At 41.5% G+C, this 27,500-nt stretch overlaps 1 protein-coding gene across 1 annotated transcript in view; it reads left to right on the top strand.

Annotated features, from left to right (window-relative positions):
- Nucleotides 1-27,500, top strand: part of LOC147015039 (integrin alpha-11-like) — a 181,195-nt gene that overhangs the window by 109,403 nt on the left and 44,292 nt on the right. The window contains exons 6-9 of the mRNA XM_085849388.1: nucleotides 14,936-15,063; nucleotides 17,629-17,777; nucleotides 25,061-25,211; nucleotides 26,345-26,510. Coding sequence (XP_085705514.1) covers nucleotides 14,936-15,063; nucleotides 17,629-17,777; nucleotides 25,061-25,211; nucleotides 26,345-26,510 — 594 coding nt within the window. The remainder of the gene's footprint in view (nucleotides 1-14,935; nucleotides 15,064-17,628; nucleotides 17,778-25,060; nucleotides 25,212-26,344; nucleotides 26,511-27,500) is intronic.

Here is a 27,500-nt window from a genome sequence, read left to right as displayed (position 1 = left end):
TGAAATGTGAATTACCCTGTGCTCGGATTTACCTTCCGATTGCCAAAGTTTATTCCCAATGAAGCCAAATCTAGGCAGTGAAACGCATGCACATGAGGCGAAAGGTGGGAAAATGTTTTTTTATGATTAAAATATTTTATTTAAAAATTATGTGGGAATAAGGGCAGACAAGACACCAAAAATCGGGTGGAAGGAACCAAGCGTTCAACAGACACGAATAAGGAGAGAGGGATAAGCCAACTCATTTGTGATGATCAAGGAATAAACAATCCGAACTCGCCATGGTGCCACACACCATACTCTTACTGACAAAGGTGAAGCAGGTGAGGACTTTAGCAGGCATGAAGCTGGTGGTCGCCAGCACACAGGTAAAAGTGTAGCTCATGCACGGGAAGGGTGGCAGAAGTGATGAGGTGAAGGTGAGGGATGGTGAGGCAGCAGCCACGTTTCCAGCGGGCAGTCCTCTGTCCCAACGATGAAGCAGAGGCAAGCGAGCATGATAAAGATGTTATTCTCAAAGAGCAAACTCCAATTGCCACGCGCATGGGTGTACATGGCCTTCACTCCCCACAGGGAACGCCTTTCTCAAACTCAGCTAGTCCCATCATTGTCTGCTGGTGCTTGTAAACAGTGCCATCTTTTGGGCCATGTCACCCTGTGGGGTGGCTCCTATTAAAATTGATCTGTCCCCTCTCCAGGGCTCCACAGCTCACTGTACCGCGATAGCTTAATTGTGTTCCCCAGCCAAACATTGAATAATATATCGGTCCCTTTACAAACGTGAAGCACTTCCATTGTGCCTTTTTGTAGCCACAAGTTAGCCCCGCCTGCTAAGAGGATATTTTAACACATCCAATCTTATCCCTAGCTTTACTGTCTATAAATTACATACGCTACCTCCTCAGCGTCACGTTTAACAAGACTACGTACTCATATTTTCCCTGTTCACAAGAGTAAATCTTCACTATGCAAATCACATGGACCATACTACACTTACCACAATGGAACCCCTCTCCCCATTTTCACGTAACACTATAGTTGGCCATGTGTGAAAACTGGATCAAACGGGTGCACTCCAACTTTTTGAAAAGTTTGACCTTGAGCCTTATTTATTGCCATGCCAAATGCTAACTGTACTGGGAACTGACATTGTTGCCAAACAAATGGGAAGGAATCCTCAGTGGGCTGCATTGCAATGCCAGAAATTCGTACCGTTTTGTGTGATCCTGTAATTATTGCCTATTGTAGTCATTCGTTGACGATGGCAGATGATCCTTATGTCCCTTCACACTATTCAGTCTTGACAACTCAGGTTAAAATTGAAATTACGTACAAAAACCTTCATTTATTGTAGAAATTGCTCATCCCTTTATTTGGGTGGTGTATTGGAAACACAGTGGTGCCTCAATCGCTCCCAAAAATAAAATAAAATAACCCGGGTTACAAACATGAAGCAAAAACATGCATACTGCTTATGTGCATAAATACATTGTGGTTATACAGCTCAGATGGATTGCAGTTGCACTGACCATTAGGTTGACACCTGAGGCCTGTACACACTGCCACATTCACAAGTCCTGTGACACCTATCGACTAAACCTTATGCTATTTGATGATCCTTTTAACAATCGTTTTGGTTGTTTTACACTGAACAGAAAAGTAATAAAAGTGCATGGCGATTAGTAAATATTGGACTGCCGAAGATGTCTAATGCTTACCATAGCACTAAAATGGTTGCGTACGATTTTTGTCCTTACAGTTGTGGGTGGAGTCAGCCCAGCTGTCCAGTCAATAGGATTTTCATCGCGAGTTACTGCCTCTTGACTCTAAGGCTTCATACGCACTCGGCTTCATTAAATTTTTTAATATACAGTACAGTAAACCCTTAAATATTGCAGGAGTTATGCTCCTGGAAAAGGCCGCGATAGTTAAAACCAAGGCCCTTTGGGAAAAGGAAAAAAACAGTCTGGCACCCTGCACTACTCACCAAACTCTCTTCCCATGGTATTCAAGGCCATCTCCACTCATGGCTTGCAGACTTCCTCTCCTCTCGCAGTCAACGTGTGGCCCTAAATGGAGTTCTTTCATCCCCTCTTCCTGTGCAGGCTGGAGTTCCTCAAGATAGTGTTCTGGGCCCTGTTCTTTTTCTGGTTTTTATCAATGATCTCTTCGACTCTCTGGAAAATCCTCTTTCTCTTTGCCGATGACTCCACCCTCTGCCGTACCATCTGTCATCCCTCAGACCGGCAAGCAGCAGCTTCTTCGCTCACTGCAGATCTGGATAAAATCACAAACTGGTCCAACACATGGAACATGTCTTTCAATCCAGCCAAATCTCACACTCTCACTATGTCTCTTCGAAAGGACCGTTTAGAAAACCCCCCCATCCACTTTCTCAACAATCCTCTGGAAGAAGTCTTTCCTTTCAAGCTTCTGGGTCTCACTATCTGCCATGACCTTTCCTGGGAAAGTCACATTTCCAACCTCGCCTCAAAAGCCAGTCGCCGACTGGGAATCCTCCGTCGTGCAAAGTCCTTCCTCGGCCCTCTTGAGCTCCTGAGCACTTACAAAGCTTTTGTCCGTAACCTGATGGAGTACTGCTCTCCCCTCTGGGCTGGTGCTCCTGCCTCCCACCTTTCTCAGCTTCACGCTGTTGAAACCAGGGCATTTAAGATCATCGGCATCTCCCGCAATGAAGCTGAGTCTTTGGGCCTCACACTCAATCACCGCAGGTTGGTCGGTGGTCTTTCTGTCTTCTACCGACTCCTCTCCAGCCTTGCCCCCCTGCTCTCTCTGCGATTTGTCCCCACCACATTTCCACAGGGCGCTCAAGGTCCGCCAACAACCCCCTTCTGGTAAAACTACCAAAATCCGAATCACTGCTCATCTTCACTCTTTCATTCCTATTTTTTCCCGCCTTTGGAATAAACTTCCTCACTCTATTCTTTCCCATTCTTCCCTCCAGGCTTTCAAAACAGCTGTTCACCACCACCTCTTATCTTCCCCCATCCAAATCCTCGATCTTTTCTACCCCCGATAATCCACCCAAGCCCACTTCCTTCAATTCCCCTGCTTTCCTTCCTGAAAGTCCCTGTAATGTCCATCTTCTCTTCGCCATGTTCCCCGTCCCATCCCCATCCCTCTCCCTTCCACAGTTCACCTAATGTGTCTGTTCTCCATGTTTTGTCCCTTCCACTCCTGCCCCTCTTGTCTCATGCCCCCTTGCTGTGAGTTGTGTGTTAGCTCTCATACGAGCCTCGACCAAGGTATACAAAAAAGGGGGGGGCTGAGGTTGCAAGGCTTCGAGAAAGTATAGAGGAAGGTGGGCAGCAGCTAAAGATAAACATCACAATACAAATAAGCATGTAAAATAAATATAAAGCATGTTAACAATGAAATGAACATGTAATACAATATAAATAAACAAAAACAAGACTTTTACCTCTTTAAAGTTATTCCAAAACATGTGAGGTGATTTTTACAAATCGGTGAGATGAGTGAGGATGTAAAATATTGTGTACTCTGCCGTAAATATAAACCACAAGATTTGGCTCTGGATGATGATGATGGTACTGTTGACGTGGAGGGTGGATTGGGATGCAGCGATCGGAAGAGCAGTATTTGCTTCACAACGAAGTCGCCCGCTGCATTGCCACAATAGAGAACGGGAAGACGATCCTCGCCACCTTGAACCCCTGAGCAGATCTTTCCTGCTTGAATAGGAAAATACAATGTGACATCCTCTTTCAGAATAATCCGGTCTCATCGGCGTTAAAGACCTTCTTCGGCATAAATTATTTTGCCTCGATTGGTTTCATGGGCTGTGTTGGTTAGTTCTCCACAGCATCATTTTCTGTCAATGCTGCTTCCCCGACTAATTTGACATTATGGAGGCTGAATCTTCTTTTGTAGTTCTCAAACCAGCCCTTACTGGCTTGGAACTTGTGGGTAGCTTTTGTTGAACTGGAGTCTTCAGCCCCGGGTGCTTCGCGAAAATGTGGTAAATGTGCAATGGTTTCTGCCGTATGACTGGCCCACTCCAAAGCACTTTTTTGTGTGTTTGGTCCTCGATCCAAACATTAAGGGCTTTTTCCATCCTTTCAATATAAGGATCACAGGACTGAAATGACCCTTTTGCACTTTGCGGAGCACTGGCAGCAACACTTGCACGGATATTTGACTCACTTTTTATGGATATACCACACAGTCGATTAATTTTTTTCCATAATGGTGGTTTACAGATGCCACATTGTCACTTCCAAACATAGACTCCTATCGAGAAGAACGGGAACCTCACGATCTCGGGGTTTGTAACTTGAGTCAAGGATTAACTTGAGTCCGGGGCTAAAATGACTTCTAGAAGGGCTAGAGACATGATCCCGGGATCCATATAGGGGTTTTTGAGGACGGCAAGTTCAATAGTGTCATTTTCAACACCACTCGAGGTCATCTTCAAGGTCAAAAGGTCATATTTCAAGGTCAAATTACTGAATTTTGGTATTTTTTGTCCGTTTTTGTGTCTAACTCATAAACGGTGAGAGATGGCTGATTGTAATAAGATGCAAGTGTGTAGAGCTGTCAAACTTTGATATTTATTGTCATATATCATATTACATAAACATTATATGCATGTCACAACACTATGCCTATTACAACTATGTCTTTGTCTATCACTAGTTGGAGAGCTTTTCTTGCCTCCTGAGGCATCCCAAAGCTTTTTCTTTGTCACTTACATTGAGGCACACGAGTTTCCTCATTTCACCTTCCTTCTGTCGCAGCTGCGTCTTATGTTCAAACCTCTTGATCGTTGCCGATTTGATACTGATACTATGATTTTCGCAATGCAGCTTCACAACATATCACCCAGTGCATACAAAATGATTTGTCGATCCGGCTTAATCATTGTCCCATCAACAAAAATGGTAAAACAGATGCTTGCTAGTAGTCAGCAGGACTCCAACCTCAAAACCTTGTTCGACCAGCTTAAACCACAGCAGCGTTTGGTCAATTTAATGTTTGACGAGGTAAAGCTGGTCGAGACATTGCAATTTTCTGGAGGGCATGTTGTAGGATATGCTCAAAATGCAGCAGCAGGTGGTGAACACGAAATGCTTGCTTCACATGCTATGGTTGTTGAAGTTGCCTGCCATTTCGGTGGTCCACGCTATATTTTACGCATTTTGCCCTGCAAAAAACTAACTGCCGATCAGCTGAAGGAACTCCTTATCGAAGCTGCATCAGCTGTAGTTGGTACTGGCGGTACTGTGATTTCTTTGATATGTGACAATTGCAATACCAACCGCAGTGTTTATTCAAAACTTGGAGGACCAGGAAGTTGCCAAGTGCTGTCAATTCAAGAGCAATCTATGTTCTTAGTGTACGAATACGTGCACATGTTCAAAAATTTTCGCAACAACTGGATTACTGTTGATGGCAAGACACTCATTTGTCGTAGATGGTAATGAGTACAAAGCTTACTGGAGTGATATTCAGTAGGTTTATGAGATCAACCAGGCTACTCCTATTCGCTTAACCAAGCTGACGCACACCGCTGTTTTCCCCAAGCCCCTTCAACGCCAGAGCGTACCATTGGTATGCCAAGTGTTCAATGACAAGACTGTCGCTGCTTTCAAGACCTTCAAGGATTCACTGGGCATCAGCGAAGGTACAATCATCCTCACCCAGATAATGAGTGAGTGGTACAAGATGATGAACGTGAAAGACCGTTTCTCAGCTATCCATCTGCGCGACGAATCCAGACAGCCTTGGACAGCAGACTGTACAAGTTTCACTAGGCTGGAGCAGGCCTGCCAAATTATATCTACCTGCGCATGGCAAGGAGGTGGTGGTCGTAAGCTGAAGCTAACTCAGCAAACTGCTGAAGCCTTCATTGTGTCCACACATAATAATGTGGATGCTGCCAAATTGCTTCTGGCAGAGAAAGACTTTGACTACGTTCTTCCTGCTATATTTGCAGATGAAGCCTTGGAAAAGTTTTTCGGCCAAACCAGGCAAAGAAGCTGTGGAAACTTCTATATTGATGTAGTTGACATTATGGCTGCAGCTAAAATTGTAAATTTGCAAACACTCATTAAGCATGACATTATGCCCGAATCTAGTTCTCGTGTGATTGATTGCGACAATAATTGTACAACTTCCATAAATCCAGATGAGCGAAGTGAACTCATTGACGAGATTACTCCTCAAGACACTCAGGATCTCTTGAGGTCTGACGATGCCCTGAAGCATAAAGTAGTTTATTTGGCCGGACACCTTGTTCATAAATATGGCGATACCACTAGTTTGGAGGAGATCATTGATGATGAAGATGGTAACGAGGTGTAATCTGAGTTTCTAGATAATTTGAGTAGAGGTGGATTGAGTGTGCCGACTATATCAACCGTCTTTTTTGTACATAATGCCTATAATTTGTATGACAAGACTAAAATGCATTGCCGATTTCATTTTGCTGAGCTGTTATCCTCTGTAGATGCACCTTTAGCTAGTAGTAATGCTGCATGTACTACTTTAGCTAAAATTCTATTGAAAGCTCATGTCCTCAATGTAAGTGACAATGAAAAAGCTTTGGGATGCCTCAGGAGGCAAGAAAAGCTCTCCAACTAGTGATAGACATAGACATAGTTGTAATAGGCATAGTGTTGTGATATGCATATAATGTTTATGTAATATGATATATGACAATAAATGTCAAAGTGTGACAGCTCGACACACTTGCATCTTATTACAATCAGCCATGTCTCACTGTTTATGAGTTAGACACAAAAACGGGCAAAAAATACCAAAATTCAGTAATTTGACCTTGAAATATGACCCTTTGACCTTGAAGATGACCTCAGGTGGTGTTGAAAATGACACTATTGAACTCGCCATCCTCAAAAACCCCTATATGGATCTCGAGATCATGTCTCTAGCCCTTCTAGAAGTAATTTTAGCCCCAGACTCAAGTTAATCCTTCAGACTCAAGTTACAAACCCCGAGCATGGGAGGTTCTAGTCCTTCTCTAGAGGAGTCTATGCCTCCAACCAATCTATCTAACAAGTCGATTTTTGTTGCACAACATCATAACCTTTCTCTGCATTTTGGTACAATTTATTTTGTTGATTGCTTTAGGTTTGAGTGCCATTATTAATGGAAAGCAATAAACAATAAAAGGCTCGTCATGCGAAATAATCGTACACGCTGATACAAACGATGACTCATTGCAGATCAGAAACCGCAATTGGTCGAAATGAAGTTCCGCGATAACTAAATCGGAACACATTAGGTTGCTGGCGATTGGTCAAATCCCGCGATATTTAAATCCACGATATTCAAGGGTTTACTGTGTAAGATATCAGACACAGTGGCGTAGTGGTTTGACCACCCACTGTGATCTGGGAGGTCGGCAGTTCAAACGCAACCCAATTCATACTAAAGACCTTATAAATGATATGTGCTGCTTCCTGGCTTAATGCTCAGCATTTACAATTATATAGCACAGAAAATCCCCATAGATTGGCATCCATGGGGAGGAGAAAATTCCTCCTTCGGATGAGTGTGGTGAGAAAAGCACTACCATTGTTGTTGTGACATCCCTTCCCTCCATTCCATCCATCCTTCCCTCCATTCCATCCATCCTTCCCTCCATCCATCCCTTCCATCCATCCTTCCCTCCAACCATTGATGAGGAACGGCAGGCTTGGCACCGCATGACACCAAGGGGCACAACACAGGCAGATGGGGCATGAACTTTGTATGTCGATCGATGTATTCTTTTTTTTATTGTGTTTACCAGAGGAACAGTGCAGAGTGATAGTGCGGGTACTTGTGCCATGTATCGCTATGGCTTGCAAACAAACATTCAAGCAGCTTGTAGAAAGAGCACTCAAGCAACCACTCCAGCAAAATGGTTGATAAGGAATGGCAGGCTTGGCAAGCGATTAGCGATCACTGATCGGTCATTTTAAACACCCAGTGTCAACCCAAGACGCCCAGTGTCAAAAATGGGAGAATTGGACAAATGAACATTTTAATAATTATTATTATTTTATTTTATTTTATTTTTACAGCTGGAGCTGCTGCTAAAGGCGCTGTCACACCTTGACGTTTTAGCCAGCAATGGCAACGTGTAAAATGTTGGCGTACGCTGAAATTTTGATGGTTTTTTAAAAAAAAGTTTTGGTCGTATTCATAACGTGTTGGTCGTATGCATAACATATTAGTAATGGGCACAGAACGTTTCGTTGTCTTATAGATAACTTCTACCAACGAATGCTTAGCCTGTTGTCGGCGTTCACAACCTATGCCCAACGATAGTTTAACTTAGGCATAGCGCACTGCACGTATCGCCGACGATTATGTGGCGTAGCCTGTTCAAAACCTGCCACACGCCGATTTAAATCATAACCGCCTGAGAATGGGAAGTGTCAACCATGCAGTCACACCTTGACGATTTAGCCAGCGTATGCCGACCTATGAAAAATGTGTCTAAAACGCTGGCACACGTCGAATACGCTATGGGTAAGTTGTGTATACCTTAAGAGCACGCTGAAAAACAATGAAGTACGCTGTCATATTCCGTGGTAAGTCTAGTACGTCATGAAATTTCAAGCATGCTGAAAATTTTATGACGTACTCGACGTATGGCTTCTGCATACGCTGGTAATAGGTTGTAGTCACCATATGTGATCGTTGACACACGTCGACACACGTTGCTTGTAAGTTACTCATAAGTCGAAACATGTCGAGGTAATGTCGCGCGCAGTGGTTCTCAACCTTTTGTAGCCACGACCCCCCCCCCCCCAAAAAAAAAAACAAACCATGGAGTCTGGAACACTGATGGGTTCCTCCTGTGAAGCCCATTTTTATATACTCATTCCCCTAAATGCTGTCAATACGCCATTATACAGTAGCTCTAAGTTAGAAACGCGTTCAGTAAGTTCTGTGGTCATCCGGAAGACGTCAATCAAATACGTCTACATACGTCAATGTGCGTTGGAGAAACGTTACACATCGGTTCAAAGCACGTTACTCATAGGTTAGAAATAAGTTTCGGATACGCTAAACATTACCTCGACGTGTTTCAACTTATGAGTAACTTACAAGTATCGTGCGTCGACATGTGTCAACGATCGCATAACGTGCCTTCACGTGTGTCAACGATCGCATAACATGCGTACAACACGTTACTCATAGGTTAGAAATAAGTTTCGGATACGCTAAACATTACCTCGACGTGTTTCAACTTATGAGTAACTTACAAGTATCGTGCGTCGACATGTGTCAACGATCGCATAACGTGCCTTCACGTGTGTCAACGATCGCGTAACATGCGTACAACACGTTACTCATAGGTTAGAAATAAGTTTCGGGTATGCTAAAAACATTACCTCGACGTGTTTCGACTTATGAGTAACTTACAATTAACGTGTGTCAACGATCGCATAACATGTCTACAACTTATGGCCAGCGTCGCGGAACGTGTGAGTCATACGCCTGGCATACGTCGTAAAATTTCAAGCATGCAAAAATTTGAGGACAACCACAAAGTACAACGATTAAAGCCAGCGTACTACGACGTATGGCAGTGTTTTTCAGCGTGCTCTTACTGTTATCAAAACTTACCCATAACGTATTCGACGTGTGCCAACGTTCTACAAAATTTTTTCATGAGTCTGCATACGCTGGCTAAATCGTAAAGGTGTGACAGCGCCTGAAGGTCAATTCGGCTGAGGTTAAGAAAATCTAGAGCTTATCCATTGTGTGGAAATGATGAAACAAAGCCATGAACACTGGTGTTTTCCAGGCATTTATATGCATTGCAATGTATCCAGCGATTCGTAGGTATGAAGGTGAGGCATTCGATAATATGAAGGAGGAAAGCGAAAACATTTTTTGAGTGGCCTGTTCCAAGTCAAGGCATTGTTGAGCAGCCCCCCCCTCCCCCCAAATGGCAAATTCAGACCCTCGTGAGCTGACAATGGGGTTGACCAAGGATGAAGCCTTCATAAAGATTAATTAAATAAGGCCATTATTTATCTTCAAAAGGGATCTGCATAGTGGACAGAACACTATTAGTGGACAGACAGGGTGTTTAAATTAACTCAAACACCCAATTTTCATTCCTGCACTCTCTTGGAGTTCCCTCTGTATGCATGCAAAATTTCAGACTGCTAGGTTTCAGGGTTTTGAAGTTATGGAGGAGACACGCACACTGACAGATTGACTGTTCTGTTCTTGAATATGGCAGCTTGGCTGCTGGGTAGCTATCATTTCTTGGAAGTGCGGCTCGGCCGCTGATGCTGTACCCCTCTACCCTCTACCAGTATACTGGTACTCATTTCGCCCACCTCAGAAGGATGACAGGTTGAGTCAACCCCACCTGGTGTTAATTCAATGACAATGGGGCTCAAACTCAGGAACCTAAGATTCCAAGCCAGCCACCCAAACCATGAACCCAACTGACATCTATCTCTCTCTCTCTCTCTCTCTCTCTCTCTCTCTCTCTCTCTCTCTCTCTCTCTCTCTCTCTCTCTCTCTCTCTCTCTCTCTCTCTCTCACTCTCTCTCTCTCTCTCTCTCTCTCTCTCTCTCTCTCTCTCTCTCACTCTCTCACTCTCTCACTCTCTCACTCTCTCACTCTCTCACTCTCTCACTCTCTCACTCTCTCACTCTCTCACTCTCTCACTCTCTCACTCTCTCACTCTCTCACTCTCTCACTCTCTCACTCTCTCACTCTCTCACTCTCTCACTCTCTCACTCTCTCACTCTCTCACTCTCTCACTCTCTCACTCTCTCACTCTCTCACTCTCTCACTCTCTCACTCTCTCACTCTCTCACTCTCTCACTCTCTCACTCTCTCACTCTCTCACTCTCTCACTCTCTCACTCTCTCACTCTCTCACTCTCTCACTCTCTCACTCTCTCACTCTCTCACTCTCTCACTCTCTCACTCTCTCACTCTCTCACTCTCTCACTCTCTCACTCTCTCACTCTCTCACTCTCTCACTCTCTCACTCTCTCACTCTCTCACTCTCTCACTCACTGTGTTGCTACACCCTCTGAAGCATTATTTGGAGAATACTGCACTGCTGGAAGTAGTATATTGCTATCATAATAGTGAGAAAAAGACAGACAGACCATTATAACCCTTAAAAGTGTAGGTCTTTCCTTTAGAGAAATTGCAAAGTAAGCCAAGGTGTCAGTGAGTAAAGTTTCCTCCACCATCAAAAGGCACTTGGAAACTGGAGGAAACTCTCTCTGACAGGAAGAGGTCTGGTAGACCCAAAGCCACGACACAATCAGAGGATAGGTTTCTGAGTCAACAGCTTGCGTGATGGGTGGCTCACAGGACAGCAGCTTCAAGCACAGCTTAACACTGGTCGAAGTAAGGAAGTCTCGGTTTCAACTGTGAAGAGAAGACTTCGATCGAGCTGCAGGTTTGACAGGTCGAGTGGCACCAAGAAAGCCATTGCTAAGATGGCAAAATAAGAAACAGAGGCTTGCCTGGGCCATGAAGCACCGCCAGTGTATTACTGGAAGAAGGTCTTATGAACCGATGAGTCAAAATTTGAAAGCTTCAGTTCATCACACATTGTTTTTGTACGCCGTCGAGTTGGCGAAAGGATGGTTCCTCAGTTTGTAACACCAACTGTAAAACATGGAGGAGGAAGCGTGATGATCTGGAGCTCTTTTGCTGGATCCAGAGTCGGCGACTTGCACAGAGTGCCAGGCACCCTGAACCAAAAGGGCTACCACAGCATTTTGCAGCGCCATGCAATACCCTCTGGTCTCCGCCTCGTTGGTCAGGGGTTCTTCCTACAGCAAGATAACGACCCAAAACATACCTCCAGGCTATGTCATAACTACCAAAGAAGAAAATAACAAGACGGTCGGCTTCAAATCATGGAATGGCCAGCACAGTCTCCAGACTTAAACCTCATCGAGCTGGTTTGGGATGAACTGGACAGAGGGTGAAAGCAAAGCAACCTACAAGTGCAACACATTTGTGGGAACTTCTGCAACAGTGTTGGGAAGAACTTTCCGAACTATTTGATTTCCATTGTAGAAAGAATGTCACGAGCACGAGTATGTTCGGCTGTTATATCTGCAAAAGGTGGCTACTTTGTTGAGTCAAAAATTTAGATTAAATTTTGTTCAACAATACGGTACCATGATTTCCTTTTTATCTGCAATTGTTTATTTGTTCTATGCTTTAATTTCAGTGTACATTGAAACATTAAACTGCTTAAATTTCAGTAAAAACTGGAAAAATAGCTGTGTTCTAAAACTTTTGACCAGTTGTGTATACCCCTGTTAGTTTAATTTCCGTTATTGGGAAGGTGTTAGAGACACTAATTAGGGACAAGATGAGGAACCATTTATTTGGATACAAACTCAGGACATTCAACATGGATTTATGAAAGGGAGATCATGTTTAATTATTTTCTTGGAGTTCTATGAAGCAGTTTCTGATTGGTTGGATGAGGGAATGGCAGTGTATGTGATATGTGTAGACTTTCAGAAGGCATTTGATAAGGTACCATATAGAAGGTTGTTAGCCAAGGTGAGGGCATGTGGGGTGACTGGTCAGGTAGCTAACTGGATTGGAAACTGGCTGAATGATAGGAAGCAAAGAGTGGCTGTGAGTGGAAGGGTGTCTTGCTGGGAGGATGTAAGTAGTGGGGTACCATAGGGATCAGTATGAGGACCATTATTACTCATAATCTAATAAGCAGGCTTTATAAATTTGCAGTTGACAGCTTGGAAGTAAGGTGGATATCAGAGGGAGGTGGGGGGAGAGGTTAGATTCAGGGAAGCCAAGATACTTTCAAAGATTGGCAGATGTAGTTTAACATAAAGAAATGTAAGGTGCTCGGGGAGGGTAGGTCAGGTCATGCATGGGAGCATGCGCCAGAGCAGCACGTCGCTGCATCCAATTTCCACCCAAACTCCAGGGGCCTCCATCTGGCCATCCTGCAGGCAGATGCCTGGCCCATCCCCCTCTCCTTGAGATGCTGATCAATCTGCTATAACCACGAGGCACATGGTTGGCCCATTGGCCTCCTCCACTCACGAGACTCCCTCGCTGAGGGAATCTGGTGAGCAGGATCAGCGTCAGGAAAACGAGCCACATGTCCATACAGCTGCAGCTGATGCTCATGGACTATGCAGGTAACAAATCTGACTTTGAATCTCTCGCAGCAACTGCTCGTTGGATAAAAAGTTCGACCAGCGATAGCCAAGGATTCTCTGAAGAGACCTGGTACCAAAGGAATTGTCTCCATCTCAGATCCCTGGTAATAGTCTAAGTCTCACATCCATAGAGCAAGACTGGAAGCACCAAGGACCTGAAGACTCTGACTTTTGCCCTCCTGCACAAGTACCGGCAGCGCCACACCCCTGATCCAGTGAATCCATGACTCCCCAGGCCCGACCCAGATGTCTTTTCACCTCTGGCTCACAGCCAGCAGAGATGTGAATATCACTGCCAAGGTAAGTGAATCTCTCCATGACCTCAACATCCTCACCACAAGCAGGTACAGACAGTATATCAGCATCCAAGATGTCATTGAAAGCCTGGATCTTAGTTTTGACCCAGGAAACCCGTAATACCAGTGGCTCTCACTCTTCCTTCAGCACCTCGAGCGCCCCCAAAAGGATATCTAGAGTCTCCGCAAAGATGACTGCACCATCTGCGAAATCTAGGTCAGAGATCTTGACATACTCAAACGATGCACCGCAGCTTGATCTCTCTGACATCCTCCCCAGAATCCAGTCCATACAAGTGCTGAAAAGTGTGGGAGCCAATACACACCCTTGCCGAACTCCAGTAACAACTGGAAATAAGTCAGAGATGGTACCACCACATCCCATAGCACTCTCAGGAATATTGGGGGGTGGGTAGAAATAAAGAATATAGATATTACATGAAGCAAGGGATATCTTGGATCATGTCACACAGGACAAACATCTGGGGGTGCTAATAGATAAGGTGGGATAAGCAGATAGGACAGTGCTAGGTAACTATCGGTAGTGCTAACAGTTTTAAGTGGTATTCGTAGAGGGCTAAATTACAAAATCAAAAGAAGTAGTTTTAACATTGTATTTGCATTTGGTGAGGCTCCATCTAGAATAGAGTGCAGTTTTGGTCACCATAGCTCTTGAAGGACTTAGCTGCCATCGAGAGGGTTCGGTGCAGGTCGAGGAGATTATTCTCAGACCTAGCTGGACTCAGCTATGAGGAACAGCTGAAGGAGATGGGGCTTTATACATTAGAAAGGTGGTGGTTATGAGGGGATATGATATAGATGTGTAAGATAAAGAAGGGTATAGATAAAATAATTTCAGGAGAGTTATTCAGCAAAATAAAACCTGGGGGCCATAACCTGGAGAGTAAAGAAGAGGAGAGTTAAGATGGTAGTGAGGCAAGGGTGTTTTACTCAATGTCGTTAATGCATGGAATGGTCTCTGTGGAAAGGTAGTTGTGGCCGAAACAGAAGATACTTTAAATTGAAATTAGATCGGTACCTGGAAGCATTGGAGATAGAGGTATCAGGATATTCGTCACACTTGTACGTAACTTTAGTTTGGATGGTGATTGTGTCTGTGAGAGGTGCACATCAAGGGATAATGGTTGGTGTTGTACATTCTTAACCCAAAAGCTGCCTTCACCCACCCCCCCCCCCCAATTTCTTGTAATAATTAAAAATACATATATTTCCCCATTTTTATTTTTAACACCCTTGTGATATCCCTGAGTTTGCCACAATGTTCTCATGTTCTCATCCCCAGGAGTCCCTCTCACCCCCCCCCCAATGAAATTAAGACGTTTTGACTGTTCATTTAATCTGATTATGGTGTAGCACAAGCAGGGTGGGCTGAATCGCCTCCTCCTGTGTCTAATTTCTTTCTTGGTGTTGTTGCAAATCTTTTCAGAGTGTGGTCTCTACAGAGACATCGTCATTGTCCTTGATGGTTCAAACAGCATTTATCCATGGCACGATGTTCAGAGTTTCCTCATCAACATCCTGAAGAGATTCCACATTGCTCCTGGACAGACACGTGTAAGCTATATATATATTATATTATATATATAAGCTATATATATATATTTTCATCTATTTTTATTTTGAAAACCTCCATGAGGCTGGTCGCATAATGAGACCAACTGAATCTGATGCTGAGCCTGTTTGAAGATCCAATTTCCATCAAACTATTCTCTTTTCCACCCTAATGTCTCACTCTGGCATCACAATATCTTCTGATATATTATAATGAACATGTGCTACTTTACCCCATGCATGCAAAGTAAAAATCAGGGTGAAGCAATTGGTTTGTTTCTGTCCATCTGTCTTGTCAGTTTATGATCAAGGAACAACTTATTTAAATTGAATGTTATATTTTGAACACAAATCGGAACATGAATATGAAGACAAGTTTGCCATTTAGCAGTACTTTGGCTCTGAATTTGTCTCAATCGTGCACACACAGAGAGGAGTCGGATAATATTTTTACTCTTTCTGCCTACCTGGCAGTCAAACAAAATTGAAAATCACAAGTTGCCCATGCCCACACGGAATTCTAAATGGGATAGGGATGGAAGAGGCAAAAATGCAAATGCCATCTTCTGTCATCGAGTCGGCAAGCTGGGACCAACAATTCACATTTATTGCCACATTCGATGCACTTTAAATGCTCTAATTGGGTCAATGTGCTCCATTTGAAATTGTTTGTTCGATAAATGTAGCTTTTTGATGCCTAGGTTCCATAATAATATTTGTAGGGTTGTCAAAGCCAGTAACAAATTGCATATTCATAGTAGGATTCCAAACGGGAATCTTACTTTTTTTATTATTTAAAATGATTGATTGATAAATGAGAAATAATCACAAAATGAGAAAATGATCCAAATGATTGATCAATGGAGAAAATGATCTAAATTATTGATGAATGGAAATAGACCCACATGATCGATGGAAAAAATGATCCAAATTATTAATGGAAAAAAATTATCCACATGATCGATCAATGGAAAAAATTATCCAAATGATTGATCAATGGAGAAAATTATCCAAATGATTGATCAATGGAGAAAATTACCTAATGATTGATCAATGGAGAAAATTAAAATTACCTCACGAGTGATCAACAGAGAAAATGATCCAAATTATTGATCAACAGAAAAAATGATCCAAATGACTGATCAATGGAGAAAAATGATCCAAATTATTGATAAACAGAAAAAAATGATCTAAATGTTTTATCAATGGAAAAAAATGATTGATCAATGGAAGAAAATGATCCAAATGATTGATCAATGGAGGAAAATGATCCAAATGATTGATCAATGGAAAAAAAAGATCCAAATGATTGATCAATGGAGGAAATGATCCCAAATTTTTTTTTTTTTAGCACTTCTTTTTTTTCCAAATTTTAGCACAAAATCCCTTTGTTGAGTATTTATTTTTGTTCTTACAACACAACTGGAAAAGCATTATAATTATGTCTATATATATATATATATATATATATATATATATATATATATATATATATATATATATATATATATATATATATATATATTGTAAAATCCCCATTTTTTTGTTTATTATTCTTTCAGACAACTTCCTTTCACACAACCTCCAATGCTACGAGAACCTGTTTACACTAAAACTAACTAAACTTAAACAAGAGATTACAATGATTTCTAAAAACATTCTCACATGACCTAATCAAACTATTAGCACAATAACCCCTCTCCAAGATAATGAAATACATCTCTTCACACAAACCACAAAATCATCCTTAACAGAACAAATTCTTGCAAATCTCATAAACTGAGATTAAAACACATTGTAGCCGATCTTAAATGGTACATTACTAGATGAAAAAAGTATACAAGACAACAAAGAAACTAAAGTAGTTAACTTTATGATGCACATTTGTACAAAAACAATTATTTCCATCTATAACTAACACATTCATATATGGCACTACACTATCATTATTGCTACACTTGTCTGCTATTAAGGCTTTCTGGATAAATCCTATGAATCAGTCTATTAAAAAACTTATAATTAATCATACTTTACCCAACTTTCAATGCTTTGGAAACCTGTCTGTATTGAAAGATCGTGGTAGCTGATGGAACAGTGGCAGTTGCTAGGGATTCTTATGAAAACTCGGATATGTATATGTATTAATTAATGGATGCTTTGTGATTTGTATGTTGCTGGAAGCAATTACAAACCATTGAAAATACAACTGGAGTCATTGCTTTTTGGGTAGCCACTACTGTGGCAGAATTCTTCCACATGGCACAATTTCGCAAGAATCAGGCACCTTCAGTTGTCTCTACACCATGTTCTCATGTCGTCAGATTTAAGATGCTTGAGCCTCAACACAGTCCACGGTGTGAAGGCTAAATGAGAAAATGTACATTTTATGACTTTAACAGTTTTGTTTACATTAAGAATAAAAACCTCAAAAGAAATGTACACTATAATTTTAAATTGTTAGGTCGATGTTCATATTCAAGGGTATTCGTGTTATTGTAATGCGTTTCTCAACAAACTTTCAAAATGGCTTTGTGAAAGTTTCTTTTTTTCACTGATGGACCTTTGCAGGTAGGCTTGGTGCAATATGGAGAAATAGCCGTTCATGAATTTTCTTTGAGTGACTACCAGACCACCGAGCAGGTGGAATATGCTGCACGACGCATTCAAAAGAGAGGAGGCCGTGAGACCCGTACTGCCTTTGCCATCAACTTTGCACGGTCGGCATTTGTATTTGTTTAAATTGGCATTGCAATATGCAAAAAGTACTGTTAATAATTATAATAATCATTATTATGGTGGTAATTGTTTGTACAATAGTGAACTAATTAACATACTTTGCATCGATATCAAATGTTAGTGGAAACGCAGCAAATCACGTTTTTGAAAGTCCCATTCTTCATAAAATTTATTTTATCATTTCATCGTTCAGCCTAAATATTAAAGCTAATTTTGTTGCATATCGTCACATTTATTCCTGTCACATATATGGTATTCCAGTGTCTGTAGTTCTTGTTTTTGTTTGTATGCAGTCAAGGCTCATGGAAGAGCGAGAACATTGAACAGGTCAGGATACAACAGAACAACAGGAAAAGCAGAGAAGGGGGGGGGGGGGGACACCAACATCATAGTTGAGGTATAGAATAGAGGGAGATTTGGATAAACAGTGAATGTGGAAACTCAGAAAGGAGAGACTGGAAATTTGGAAGGCAGAGGGACGGGGGCTGGGTTGTATTTTGTGGGGGGAAGGGGTGGTGGGCAGTGTTAACGAGGGAAGAAAAGATCATGGTTTTGTTTTCAGAACGATCTGAGATGGTGGTAAACACCTGTCTTAAAATGACTGGAACAGGCAGGAAAGAAGAGGAATTAAAAATAGAAATGAATAGTTTATTTCTATGGAAATAAGTGCAGTTTGAATCATGACATTCGTTCCCTTTAAGCGCTATAATTTTGTGCTATACCTCTTTTTTTTTTCTTTTGTATACACAGTAAAAGCTTGTGGAAAAGCTATAACACAGAATGGATAGGGATGCAACAGAACAAAAGGAATAGCATAATTAGAGGGTGGAAATGCCACCAATGGGTGAGGGACAAAATAGACAGAGAGGGATAAGAGATGCGGGTTAGGATGAGGGGTAGGGGAGAATGCAAGAGGTGGATAAGATGGATGCAGAAGCAAACTCTTCAGGATGGAAAAACTGGAATTTTTGTGGGTGGGAGTTGAGTGAGGTGATTTAACAGGTGTAGCAAAGGTCATGGTTTTGGATGGGGGATGATTTGAGATTGTGGTGAACAGTTGTCTTGAAGACCTGAAGGGACTAATGAGATTGAAGATAATGTGGAAGTTGGTTCCACAGGTGGGGAAAAAGAAGAACAAATGAGTGGAGTTGAACAGTGATCCGAGATTTCTTTAAGATTTTCTAGGTAGTTTCATGAGAAGTAGGTTGCGAGTGGACCATTTGCGCCTTGCAGAAAAGTGGGGAACGGTTGGGGGTGGGAGTTGCGGAGAGAGAGGGCAGAGGGTGCAAGACTAATAAGGAGGCGAAATAAGGCAGAGAGACAACCGACTTCTCTGCAATAGCAAAGTGCTAGGCCGATATACTCAGCTTCATCCCTGGAGATTCCAATGACCTTGATGATCTTGGTTTCCACGGCATCAAGTTGAGCAAGGTGTGAGCAGGAGTACCAGCCCTGAAGGTAGAGCAGTATTCCATCAAGCTGTTGATGGAGGTCTTGCAGGTGGATAGGAGTTTGGGTGTGGGAAGTAAGGACTTTGCCACAAAGGAGGATGCTCTGTCAGTTACTGGCTTTGGAGGCCAACTTTGAGATGTGGTTTGTCCAAGAAATATCATGACTACGAGTGAGACACAAGGGTTTGAGTGACCAAACTTCTTTGAGAGGATTGTTAAGAAAGTAGAGAGTTTTCCATGTGGTCCTTTCAGAGAGAGACAGACAGACAGGGTGATTGTGATTTCTCAGGATTGAAATACATATTCCAAGTGTTTGACCAGGTTGTGATGTTGTGATTTTATGATTTTATCAATGTTTGAAAAGAGGAAAAGAGGCTGCTGTCTGTCTTTGAAGGATGGAAGATGTCACAGAAGAGGGTAGAGTCATGCGCAGCGATAAAGAGGATTTTCTAGAATCTAGAGAGATCGTTGATGAACATTTGGAATATGATCGGGTCAAGAACATGCCTTGGTGTATTCCAGCCTTGACCGGGAGGGGAGATGAAATAATGCTGTCGAGAGCCACATGTTGGCTATGAGAGCAGAGCGTCAGTAATCCAATTGTGCAGTTGGCTTTAGATACCATAGGCAGAGAGTTTGGAGAGCAAGGCGGGATGCCAGACTATATTGAAAGCTCGAGATATGTCTGGAAAGACGGCCCTGATCTCTTGTCTGACTTTGAGGGCCTCCATACATTGTTGGGAGAGGAGAGAAGCAGCATTTCCAGATTTTTATTTTTATTTTTGCCAGTTTTTGCTTTTAATACCGATTTGTCATTTTTGGAATTATAGAAAATTAAATGCAAGCAGCATCACCAACAGAGATTGCATGATTGAGCATGCCAAATAATTATATGAACAACATTGCAGAAATATATTTCAATTAACTTTTATTTTAAGGACAACAAAAAAAGGAAATCATCCTATCAGTGAATTCAGTTCTCTTTAAACAGCATTAAAAACAAAAATACACCAAAAGATGATGAAACTGTTACTCATGCAGTCAAATATGGAGGTGAACTGCTCTACAGTAAATTGGCAAATTTTAAACGATTTGCAAAGTACGTGGAAGAGGAAAAACGATCTTCGAAAAATTTAGAGCTGGTACTAATCCATTAAAAGGATATAAGATGGACCTGAATAATTACCATGCAATTATCCTGCTTTCCAATTTTCCAAAATTATTCGCAACAATTATCAGCAATCGATACTTGAATGAGCTGGACAGCAGTAAACCATGGAAGCAAGCAGGTTTTAGAGGTGGATCGTCAACAACGAATCACGTTCAAACAAGAAATGAGCTTCTGGACAAATCATCGAAGTATGCATATCTTCACTGGGCCACAAATAGCCAAAGTTGAGGACCATTCTGTGGTCACTTTATCAAACCTGAGCTTTTGTCCACACGATAAATCCATTGGGTATTTCTGCTTTCCCTTTACATAATACATGTTTTCCCAATTCCACCCAATTATTTTCTGATATGAATTTTTTATTTGACAATACGAAAATAGTTTTGATCGCAATGCTTTTATCTTCACTTAAAGCTCCCATGACACTCAAGAGTTTCTGGTTATTTATATATTAACTTGACCTTCCTAGTGAAGAAATCACACGTTTCTTTTTTAAAATCAACAATGGGATAACGAGACCAATATTTCGAACATTTGTAGTGCTTTTCACAACTTGCTATGCCCCGCCCCTCAAAAAAGTTGACTTCAGCGAACCGCAGGTGACGTGACCGTTGATGTCATCTCCAGAACGCGACTCACTCAGAGTGGATTGATTAGACGTCGCGTGCCGTATAAAGTACGTATAAATGCATTGTGCACATTTGTTTGCTATCTCACTGATCATCTTAATTCCTGTGATTGTTTCGCGGAAAAGAAATTCTGCTTCTGAGCCGTGTATGCAGAACAATCACGAGGAAATTATTTATCCCTTTACTACCTTGTAATAGTCGTGTACAAATCCAATACATGTATGCACAATAAAGGGCTATACCATGTCCACAAAATATAACATGTGACTGTTGAACCTTTCCATTAAAAATAAACTTACAGGGACAAACAAGTAAAATACTAAAGATTAATATTGCATCATTTCAAGGCGCAAGGAGATAATTTTAAAATCAAACAATGTGAAAAACCTGCACCCACATTTTGCAGCTTATTGAATTGTTCGTTGAAACCAGCCTGCTGGGATAGGTACGATTCCACATACATGCAAGCCTCGACATACATGGCTGCACTCGACATACATGGGTTTATTCTAAAGTGAAGGTACTGCTTTCATTGGCTTGCTATTCATTAACATTTAGCCAAAATGCTGTAATAAATGAACAGGGAAAAATATGTTGGCACAACTATGAAAGACAAATTTATCTGTCCTATTACACGGCCTCATAGCCTCGGGACTCTTACGCATTGACTTGTACATTGTGTGCATGCCAATACAAGTTACTTGTCAACTCTAGAGTCTAGACTAGTCCGATAAATCCGTCGTCCGTCTGACTAGTCTGATAAATCTGACGTGCTGTAGCTTTCTTTTATTATTCTCTTTTCTTCATTGTTTTCTACTGGCGCTACATGACGACAGTAGGAATAAAATAAATAAAAATGCAACAGAATGTCAGATTTATCGGACTACTCTAGACAATTGTGTCACAAGGTGTGTTCTGCACACAAGTTTTCATCATATCCGGACAGTGAGATTGCTTCGTTTTATGCGCGGAGAGATACGGCCGATGACATGGGCTGGCCTTGATTGCGACTCATTCGCCGCAGAGCAACTTGTCCGCTGCGCTGGTCATGTCACCTCACTAAAATATTTCTGATATCGAGCAGTATGCAAGTAGAACTTACATTATTGAATTACGAATAGGATTTAGTCTAACCAGTTGTTATTGCCAAGTCTTCCTTCGATGTCCTCACGATCATCATGAACTCCGGGAATTTCATCGCCAGTTTCCTCTGCTTGTCCTGCTTCGGGCTCGAACTGGTAAGGCCGTAATCCATTTCCAGCTGCCTGAATTTCACCTGCCGCGACTACGTTATCCGACAATTCTCCATCTGATTCAGATCAAAATCCTTCATTTCTCTCACACTCACTGTCGTTACCAGACAAATCAAAGTCCATGTCATCCATTATTCCAAACCAAATGTTTTGATTTTTTTAAAGCAGAAATGAACGAAGCGTTTGAGTCGACCAATCGAATGTGGAAACGCACAGAAAGCCAATACAATCATGTAGACCACCAACCCGAGTAATTTGCGTACAGCCTTTGTTGGTCTGGAGATGACGTCATGTGGGTTACATGTCATTCAGTGGATTTCAGCAGAATTTTTAGGGGCGTTCCCTAAGAGGTTTGTTTTTTTATTTTACAGAACGAGTATTGTGAAAAAACATTTTTAGATCAGAAATCACGATAAAAAAACTCCTATAGGATATATATATATATATATATATATATATATATATATATATATATATATATATATATATATATATATATATATATATATATATTTCCAGCTGTGTGTGTGTGTGTCTGTGACCGCTGTTTCTCAACAACCGCTGGTCCGATCTAATTGAAACTTGCCAGATATATTGCTGGGGACCTGAGGATGTGTCTTTTTAAGGTTTGATATTAATCAGCCAAGTGCTTCCCAAGTTATGGCCATTTATTTACCAACCAATGACAGGAACCGTTGCTGTGGCCATTTTTTATCAACCAATGACAGGAAGCGTTGCTGCGTAGCCGTGGTCGATAGGGAAGAGAAACTCAGCCGCGTTCGCCATTACGGGTTTCTTCTCTTTTCTTCTCTTCTCTTCTCTTCGTGTTTTTCCTTGCGAAAAGGCAAAATACGTTGGCGCTAATTGAATAATTGGCCATTAAAAGCCTCCGTATTATTGCCCTGGACGAGGAAACAAAGAAGAAGCACCATTTCCTCAGCGATGTTGTTTATGAAGAGGTGCTAACGAGATAAAGGTGTGTACAATGTACATGAAGACGATTTTTATTATTATTTATTTATTGAACAAAAATTGTTCCAAAAATAATTTATCAAAAAAAGTGCACAACTTTTTTTTGTTTCCAATTGTCAAAACGCTGTGGCCTTTGGAAGTGTTAAGGAATTCAGCTCCACTCAACATGCTTGCCAACGAAATACATCTCAATTTGGTGGTAAAAACGAAATACATCTCACTCATTGCTCTGCAGTCTGCATTCAACCCCTTCATTTGTCATCTCATTGACCTCATTTCATCTATCTATAATTCCAGCAATCTGTGTGTGTGTGTCTGTGTGTGTATCTGTGTTTCTGTGTGTCTGTGACCGCTGTTTCCCGACAACCACTGGTCCGATCTAATTGAAACTTGCCAGCTATATTGCTGGGGACCTGAGGATGTGCCTTTTCAAGATTTGATATTAATCGGATAAGTGATTCCCAAGTTATGGCCATTTATTTACCAACCAATGACAGGACACGTGCTGCGTAGGCATGGCCGATGCGCCATTTAGTTACCAATCACAGGACACGTTGCTGCGTGGGCGTGGCTGCGTAGGCAGTGCACGGCGGGCCGACGATGACGTCACGTGCCGTGCTGGTTACGATGGGGATCGATCGGTGCCTTAGTTACCGTGGGGTAGGAGTGCCAATGGTAAATGGCAGCGAATGTCATGGCAAGCAAAGACAGGGAGGTAAACTTGATTTTAATTAACTCTGTGTGTAAGTATCACAGCAGTTGTTACTTCAATGCAAGCGATAATTCGTGGAATGATGTGAACATTCCGTATGGGTACGCACTACTTTTGGATAGTGATGACTTACTGTATTCTAATAATATCTCGATTTCTTATCCGCATTTATAGATAAACACAATGCCCCAATCCAATCGTCGTTTATGAGAGCGAAGGAATGGCCTGTGTGGTTTGAGTTTTTTTTTTTTTTTTTGCATGTACGGCCACGCACATATGGGCATGCGAGAGCGAAGGAACGGCCTGTGTGGTTGTTGTTTCTGGCACGCGGTTTGAAAGATTTTTTTTTTTTGTATGTACGGACACGCACGTATGGACACGCGCGTACGGCCACGCGAGAGCGAAGGAACGGCCTGTGTGGTTGTTTCTGGCAAGCGGTTTTAAAGTGTGTGTATGTATGTATATATATATATATATATATATATATATATATGTATATATATATATATATATATATATATATATATATATATATATATATATATATATATATATATATATATATATATATATATATATATATATATATATATATATATATATATATATATATATATATATATATATATATATATATATATATATATATATATATATATATATATATATATATATATATATATATATATATATATATATATATATATATATATATATATATATATATATATATATATATATATATATATTTTTTTTTTTTTGAACGTACAGCCACGTACGTGCGGGCACGTGAAAGCGAAGGAACGGCTTGTGTGGTTGTTGTTTCTGGAACGTGGTTTGAGTTTTTTGCGGGGGGGGGGGGGGAGGGTTTGCACGTACGGCCACGCATCTACGGGCATGCACTAGTATATGCAATTTCAGTACTTTTGAGTGTCATGGGACCTTTAATGTTGCCAAAATTGATTTCAATTTTCACGAAAATGTGGTTTCTGTGGTTTCGTGAAGATATAGCTGTGGTGTTACTGGTTATGAATTTTAATGTGAAAGATTTTCCTCTCTCCTTACCTGTTTCTCAGAGAGGAAGCATTCAGTCCAGCATTCGGGGCAAGAGAAGGTGCTTCAAAGGTTCTTATAGTGGTGACAGATGGTGAATCTCATGACAGTGATGATCTGAAGAAAGCTATTGCTGCGTGTGAGAAAGATGGAATCACACGCTATGCCATTGCTGTATGTAGCTCTAGCTCACAGAATGGGACACACTATTACACAGTGCTTCTTGTGCTAAAATACAATCACATTCATATCTGTCACTGATTGTGGCCACTTTTATTTTGTTCCTCATAGGATTCTTGTGTTTTCTTCCCACTGGGATTCTGCACATTTCATTCATGTGACATTATAAACAAAAACAAAATCACCATGTAGTCACCTGTTTAATGCGGCCAGCAAACATTTGTAAGCAGCAGCCATTTCATGTCTGCAAGTCATTGTGCTTTCATGTCTATGACATGCGAACAGAAAAGAGAACAAAACCAGTACGTAACTAGAACGGTACTCAGTCGAGTGCATACCTCTGCCAGGTTGTTCAGTGAACGTTTTGGATACCACTGATAGGCCGGATCTGCATTCGGATCATTCACCCATGTCACAGTAAAATCTATTTGGTTTGTTCTTTTCACCTACCCAACTCATCCACCAAGTTTTGTCCGAATCCGTCAACCTTTTGAGATATCGTGCTTGTATATCGTTTTTGGCCCCATCTCTCAATGGTGAAGAATCATTTTTAAAATTCTCATTTCCGGATCCAGATCTTCACAAAAATCGAATCAATTCATCCTTGTCACACGTCCAACCTGTCCACCAAGCTTCTTCTGAATCCATCCATAACGTTTTGAGATAGCCTGCTCACAGACAGATGGACACACAAACGGTTTGAAAACATAACCTTTGTTGGCAAAGGTAACAACAAAGATCTTCTATGTTTTAGCTTGATCTATATTCTATAATATGGGTTCTTACTGTTTCTCGAGATTCCTGCACAGATAAATAAAACGTAATGCATAGCACACACACAGACAAATATAAATGAATGTGAGCTGAGAGCTTCACTTTCAATAGTTATTCTTTCTTCTGCTTGAACCAACCAAGCTAATTGACTGAAGCTTCAGTTTCTCCCTCATATCTCATTTTAATGTATCAACAGTCTGCTTCTTCCACACTTCCCTTATGTGTACTGGTTGAAACTGCTTCATGTCCTTTCTCTGTTCTCTTTCAAGAGGCTTCATTGTATTGAAATTACCATGTTCAAAACTGTTGTGTTCTTTTATTTTGAAAGAGCAATAGATTTGTTTGTTTTCTAGGTGCTTGGATATTATAAGCGAAAGAACATTGATCCCTCTGGGTTTATCTCTGAGATCAAGTCAATTTCAAGCCTCCCACTTGAAAAGCACTTCCTTAATGTGGCAGACGAGGCAGCGCTGAATGACATTGTGGCCACACTTGGGGAGCGGATATTCAGCTTGGAAGGTGTGGTTGCAAAGATAGAAATATTCGAGCCGACATCACATATTATAAATGTGAATTCTTTTCCTTAAACATGTGTGGCATGTAACGCATATCGGTTCATTTTGCTTTGACCTGATTGACTACTATTTAATTTCCCAAGCATTCCCACTCAAATATGGCACTTCATTTTGTTTTGTACTTTGATTGATGGGTGTGCTATGTGGCATCCCAATACCTTGAGAGTATGCAGAAAACCTGGATAAGATCGATTTGAAGTGTTTTACTCTATTCATCCACATATTTTCTGCTGGGCGTAGTGGCTTGCATCTGTAATCCGGCCACTCAAAGACTGGGGTTGGGGGATTGCTTGAGGATGGGGCCCTGCATTGTGCTGTGCTAATAGATGGTACAAAGCAGCCCAGCTGATATGGTGGTACCCAATCCTCATTGTCAGGTCAGGCCGGATCAGATCTGTGGCTTGCTATGGGTATCATGCAAAACCCATACTAACCTGTTCATGGTCAAGTATTGGCAACTGAACTGGCTCCCCCCACCAGGTCCCCCTGGTGTGGAGGATGTATGGACATGGACAGCAAGCAGGATTAAATACAAAACTTGCCAAAGGGTGGAGGAGCTCCTTGTGAGCCAAAGACCATCCATATCTGGTGCCAACTGCATCTGTTGATGTTGTCCTGCAGTTGGTTACCTGCCCTCGGAGGTAAAAAAAAAAAAAATTGTGTATATATTGTCGAGGCTCATATGAGAGCGAACACACAACGCACAACAATGGGGGCAAGAGAGGGAAAGACAAAGCAGTGGGGAATAGAGATATTAGGAGATCTGTGGAAGGGAGAAGGATAGGGTGAGGTACTAGGGGTATACAAGATGGACACCACAGGGACTTTTAGGACCTTACACGACAGGGAACTTTCGGGAAGGAAGACGGATTTTGAAGGAGGTAGGTTTGGGTGGATTAACGGGGGAATCTTTTTTGCACTCCGGGGGGGGGGG

The sequence above is a fragment of the Eptatretus burgeri genome, chromosome 12, assembly GCF_056783735.1.
Source record: "Eptatretus burgeri isolate ZD-2024b chromosome 12, Ebu_testis_v1, whole genome shotgun sequence".
Classification (NCBI taxonomy): domain Eukaryota; kingdom Metazoa; phylum Chordata; class Myxini; order Myxiniformes; family Myxinidae; genus Eptatretus; species Eptatretus burgeri.
The sequence above is the reverse complement of the archived record's forward strand: the minus strand, read 5'-3'. Positions and strand labels throughout refer to the sequence as shown.